This window comes from Phascolarctos cinereus, unplaced genomic scaffold (genome assembly GCF_003287225.1).
Source record: "Phascolarctos cinereus isolate Bilbo 61053 unplaced genomic scaffold, phaCin_HiC Scaffold_2;HRSCAF=192, whole genome shotgun sequence".
Classification (NCBI taxonomy): domain Eukaryota; kingdom Metazoa; phylum Chordata; class Mammalia; order Diprotodontia; family Phascolarctidae; genus Phascolarctos; species Phascolarctos cinereus.
The window spans coordinates 325,099,748-325,105,747 of NW_027555625.1; the positions used below are offsets into that span (position 1 = coordinate 325,099,748).

The following is a 6,000-nucleotide window of genomic DNA, read 5'->3' on the forward strand; positions in this document are numbered from 1 at the left end:
AATCTTGTAAAGTTGCTGAGATTAGACACACGTGAAACGACTGAATGCAAAGACAGCAGGCAGCCCAGAGATTCTGGAGGAAGTCATCATCCAGGCAGTGTTCCAGCATGAAATCACATGATTCTAGAATGTGCAGCTCAGTCACAAAAACAAGCTTGCGTTCCTGTAGTGCCTCAGGCTTTACAAAAAACTTGCCTCAACAATGACCCTATGAGGCTGATGCCACAAATACTTTTACCCCTGTTTTACAGATGAGAGAGCCAAGGAGGCCCAGAGAAATCTAATGACTTGCTAGTAATGAGAAGTCATTGGATTTGCTATTAGTCCTTCAGACTCAAAAAGAAAAATCTTTCCACTTTATCACATTGCCACACAGGGAATGGTGGAGTCCCTGAGGAAGGGAACGATAATAATAATGATAATTATAGTCAGCAGACACGTATATATGTGTATATATCCCCATTTTACAGGTAGGGAAACTGAGGCAAGCGGGTTAAATGACTTGCCCAGAGTCACACAGCTAGTAAGTATCTGAGGTCAGATTTGACCTTGAGTCTTCTTGACTCTAGGCCTGGCACTCGACCACTGTGCCACCAGCTGCCTGAATCAGATTTTGGTGATATTTTTGCTTCTTTCCTGTTGCTTGTCGTAGCACTTTGCACATGGTAGGCCCTTACACCTGTTTCTTGAATGACTGGAGTGACTTGCCTCAGGCTGCTTTGGTTTTAAAAAGTGAGTTTCTTTATCAGACGTCAAGACCGCAGTCCATGATGGTAGTTAATCTTGCAGCCTCTGAAAGAAAACTCCTGTCCCAAGTCTGCAAGTTAGGCCCTGTGGTGTACAAGCTCAGAAGGTTTGGGACTGACTGTCTCAGATCTATCTCAGAGACTATTCCTGGGCAAGGTGGGGGAAATGTACCATTTGATTCAGCCAATCAGTAATAGAACCCTAAAAGTGAACTATCCCTTATTTGTTAAGGGGGTAGTGCAGGCATTGAATGTTGTAAATGTAAGAAATATAAGCAGAGAGCTAACATACCTATTTCTCTTTGTCTAGATGGCAGATTGTGGAGGGTTACCTCAAGTGGTTCAGGTAAGAAGGCAAAAGATCATTTGGTTTTGCTTCCCACCATCAGTGGAGCTGTCTGAACTAATGTCTTCTCACTTTGTTCCCCTAGCCTGGGAAGCTGACCGAAGCCTTCAAATACTTTGTGCAGGGAATGGGCTATAGTAAGTAACATGCAACTTCTGGTTTGGAGGAGTATGAGAATTGTAGTCCTGTGCATAGCTTGGTCCAGGGTGATGTCCAAAGAGCACCGGGCACGCAGCTACAACACTCTGACGTGGGTATTTTGTGCCTGTGCCAAGGCACAAGGCAAATTCATTGCAACAAACATTGATTCATGTATGAGGCATAGTACTGGGCCCAGAGGGTGCTATCACAAAAATGAAAGAGCCCTGGCCTTGAGGGAGCTTACATTCTTCTGAGGAGTGTAGCATGTGCACAGATGACAAAATACAGGGGGATCTGAGGAGGGAGCGAACACTCAAGGCTGGAGGGATCAGGGAAAGGCTTCATGGAGGAGGTGGCATCAATATTTTTAAACCTTTGGTTATCCAGAATTTGTGTTAAGTGCTCTAGCGTCGCAATGTACAAGCTCCATTATGGCGAAAGGCCCTGGGCCAGCTCAAAGAGCTTATTTGCTCAATAGTCTCCTAGGGTGTCATTCATTATTTTAGGAAAGGAATCCAGTTTTGAACTCAGCACATCTTTTCGGAGTTAGAACTGGTTCTTGGTAAAGCACCTTAGCAGTCCTCTAGTCCAGCCTTTTTATTTTGCACATGAGGAAGCTGAGTCCCAAGGAGGTCAGGTGTCACGTGTTCCAGATCCCGTAACTGAGTAGTGGTCTAGTTCACTTCCCAGCTAACCACTGGGGTACCGTTAGTAGTACCTACTCTCCACGTTATGAAAACTCCTCTGTGTTTGGGCCCTGCTTCAGTGAAGCAAGGGCTTTTGCGGGGAACGTGTCCTGTCTGCCCCTGGGAGCACCCCTGCGTGAAGGTGTAGTCTTGGACAGATCATACGAGTGGGCATTTTCAGCACACATGGACCAAACCTGGTTCCTCTGGGAGTTTTGACCAGGAATTCCCAAAAGCATTTGAGACAGCAGCTCTCAGGGCATTGGACCGTGACTCAGCAGAATGCTTGGCAAGACCCTGTCTGGTCTGGAGTCATTGTGTAGCCAAACCTAGAACCATTACCATGGGGTTTTGCATTCAGATCTGAGTTTTCTTGGCATATCCATTTTTCTGCCCCTTTTCTTAGGGAACAGTAAACTGTCAATCCCCCCTTTTCACTAACTTCTCCTTTTAATTCTGATATAAAACTTTGTGACTATAGGGAGTAGGAAAATAACTTCCGTTTCATTTGGATGAGAGAAGAAATATCTGAGAGGCCATTTGAAAAGCATCAAGCTTGAAAGTAACATTAATAACTAAGAACCAAACTGTTGTTCTGCTTTTAAGTAAGCAGCCTAGAAGGCCTCTTGGCATTTTAAGGTAACTAACATGCCTTTTCCTATATCCCCTCCTGCTTCCAGTCCCGTATGTCCAGCTCAGCCACCTGAGCACCGAGTCAGGTACCTTCCTCCATGCCAGCCTTTGCCCTCTCCTCCCAGCAGTGCTCTCCTGGCCACCTTGGCTGCCTGCGGCATGTTAGCAGTCTTCCTGTGCAGTGGGAGCCCGATAGAACGAGGCTCATTCCATCCCCGAGTCAGTCATTCTTCTGGGTCTGACCCCTCCAGTGCATAGCAGAAGGGATGAGGGGGGAGAGGAGGGGTGACAGTAGAGAGGCCAGTGGTCCTGGTGCAGCGGTACCAGCCACTTTCCAGATTTTAGAAGGCCAGAGGTCCTCTTCTGCCCACCCTAAGGCCATTCCCATGGCTCACCAGTCCTTGAAATGAGACCCTCATTCTAGAGAACACGATAGCCTGTGGTGGTAGAAACTGGAAGCCATTTTCCTGGGGCCATGGCTCCACCTCTGAAATCTCGTGTCCAGAGAGTGATAGGCCCCCAAACCTGAGGAAGATCCAAGAGTCATTGAAGGGTGATGCTGTCTGCAGACCTTGCTGTGCCAGATGTGGGAAGGCGCTACGCTTGTTTTGGCCTTAGGGACACAGCAGGAGTCAGACCTCTGACCTCTCCTTGGCATCTGTCCCTGCTGTCCCTCTTCTAGGTCAGATTGCCACTTCTGTTCTCCCAGTTCTCTTGTCTGGATACCCCTGTACCGTTGGTGGTTGTCACACCCATCTAGACCCACGTTGTATCGGGCTTGTGCTGTGTTTGTGAAACTGACTTAGACTTGTGTGTGTGTTTCTTTTCTTTGATTTAGTGTTGCATGTACCCACAGGTTTGAGTTCCCTAGAAGTGGTTCCCAAACCTCCTTCCTGCTGTTCCTTGTTTGAATGGTTTGGGAACATCTGAAAAATTGGGCTCTGATAGTGCTGCTCCCTTGGGCCACCAGAGCTCTGGGGTGACCAGCACTGCTCTACACATCCTCCCACCTCGGGTGGGCGGCTCAGAAGAGTCCTGGGATTCGTGTGGCTCTCTAAGGATCCTCTGGGGTACAGTAGGAACAAGCTAATTGAAACACCAACCCAGGGCCATTTGTCCTCTCTAGAAGACTGAGTCACCCTAACACTCAGTCTTTCAGTGCTTTGATTCTCTTGCAGTACCAGCAGCCAGTATGACTCGGCTTCTGCGATCACGCACCCACTCCACGTCCAGCATAGGCTCTGGAGAGAGTGTCTACAGCCGGTCTCTCACCAGCACGCAGTCAGAAGGAACTCCAGGAGCCCTCGAGCCAGCTGACATCCTGGACAGACCACAGACCATGGAGGTGTCCTGCTAAACAGATGCGCCTCTCCTGGACCCCTCCAAGTCCTCTCCCGACTGACCAGCCCCATAATATAGCATTTCATCCAGCAAACTGGCATTTACTGTCCTCACTCATGCATGGCCACTTGTAACCTCTTCATTAGCCTGGATTGATGGTTCTTTCAGCCTTTCTTTTGTACATACCCAGTGACCCCCCCACATGGTCACCATAACATTCCAGTCTTAGCAGATATGTCCTTCCCTGTGCTTTCTCAACTATTTATCAGATAAGATTCTCTGATCCTGATTCTCTGTATGTGTGTGTATGTGTGTGTGTGTGCGCGCGCGTGTGCATAGTTCTGTGAATTTAGAATCGCTTTCTTGTTAAGCTTCTGCAAAGGAAAAAAAAGGGACTTGTTTTTTCCTTTCTGTTTTCAGTGGTGTTTTCAGGGGAGAAAACACAGAATCAACTTTGTTTGGCCAGGCCGATGAGTTTTCTTGTGCTATGTAGCTCTCTGTTCCATTCAGTTGGTTTGCAAGCTTACTTGAATTCAGAGTAGTGCTGAGGAATATAAAAGGTCAAAATGAGTATTTGTACCTCTCCTTCTTAAGGATAAAGGGAAACCCTCTTGCACATAGAGGAAAGGGAGGCCGGCCTGGTGCTTCTGTTCAAATGAATCCACATACACTATTTATTCTACAGCCAAATAAAAAGGGAGCAAAGTATTCTCCACCGAGAGTCTGTGAGCAGTGGCAGTTCTGATACAGAGTGGAGTCGTTTTTGTTTTTTGTGTTTTTTAAACTGCACATATGGTTTAATTACCAGACTCTCTTTTGCTGCAGAAATATTGAAAGCAAAATGCAGAGCTCTCACTCTCCAGGGCCCAAGGAGGCGTGGAGACTCACCTGGCCCTCACCTGCTGCTGCAGGATAGAAGGGTCTGCCGTTCAAACAACACATTAAGAAGCCCTCCTGTGGATGGTGAGGGGCTCATCTCAAAAGAATCCAGTCCAGCTCTTCCCAAAGCGAGCAGGAAGCAGTTCTGTGGATGAAGGGAGTTCTGTAGGCATTATCATGGTACACTTAATATCACTGTGTCCAGGCAGACCTCATGCAAGCTCCATTAAAAATGACATTAAACAGTTGTCTGAAAGATCCTTTGCCTTGTGAACTCCCTTTGTGTGAGAGGGAATGTGCCTCCAAGGGGAAGTCTCCACCCGGATCTCACACGGAGAGAGCCCCAGCGCCAGGGCCCTGGCCTGGCTTTCTCAGTGACAAACTCTTTGCCTAGTTGGCCTGGTGCTGAGTGGGGGGGTGCAGGGGCTCTTGGGGGTAGATTGCTTTAAACGGCAGAAATAGAAAAGAAGCCGCTCTGCTAGAGTACAACTTTTTACAAATTATTAAATAAAGCTGTATATGTCTCATTGTTACTTTGATTGCATTGCCATTATTTCCCTCACTAAGACAATAAGGGTTTAGAATCCACTTGTGAGTACCTTATTTTGTGTGGTGGTGTTGACAGGAGGAGGAGGAGGAAGGAAAGTTGAATTGACTTAGTGTTTAGCATCATTTTTTTCCGAATATTCAGCAACCCCTAAAACTTGCAAAAGTAAATCCCTCCCCCACCCACCCACCCCCAAGACCCCTGAGTCGAAAGTCTGCTCCAGAGGATCCATGGGGACCCCTGCTCAGTGCAAGTCCCTGTGCCAGACAGTGGGGATAGAGGACATGACTAATGTATGGAAAACACCCTCCAGTCCTCTAAGCTGCCCTATCACCCTACAATACATCTCAGGAGACAGTTTATGCATAGAGTGTGGCACAGACTATGCGTCCTGCAGGAAGCTGAGAGAGGTCACGGGCCTGTGGGCCAGGGCTTAGCTATGAAGTTAGCACGTGGCCACAGATGACATCTTTTCATCCATGCCTCATGGCCTCTGCATCGCTGCAGATAGAACATGTTATCTTCAGATCTCACTATTACCTGGTCTGTGGTGGCCGAATCAGCCCTTTCCCCTGCTTCTCCTTGGGGCAGATCCCCCAGCCCCTGCCTTCTGGTGTTGAGTACACAGGAAGCTAAATGGTGTTCAAGGGAACGTGGGTGTGGGCGAGTTACGAATATTGT

The 6,000-nt window shown here is 47.7% G+C and overlaps 1 protein-coding gene across 8 annotated transcripts in view; it reads left to right on the top strand.

Annotated features, from left to right (window-relative positions):
• NDRG3 (NDRG family member 3) overlaps positions 1–5,305 on the top strand; it is a 70,250-nt gene extending 64,945 nt beyond the window's left edge. For 6 of the 8 annotated variants that reach the window (XM_020998687.2, XM_020998688.2, XM_020998689.2 and 3 more), the window contains 4 exons: positions 1,057–1,092; positions 1,178–1,229; positions 2,600–2,638; positions 3,731–5,305. In XM_020998687.2, coding sequence (XP_020854346.1) covers positions 1,057–1,092; positions 1,178–1,229; positions 2,600–2,638; positions 3,731–3,909 — 306 coding nt within the window. In that variant the 3' untranslated portion in view covers positions 3,910–5,305. The remainder of the gene's footprint in view (positions 1–1,056; positions 1,093–1,177; positions 1,230–2,599; positions 2,639–3,730) is intronic. The other 2 variants (XM_020998690.2, XM_020998686.2) reach the window with 1 other exon arrangement.
• The last annotated feature ends 695 nt before the right edge of the window (positions 5,306–6,000 follow it).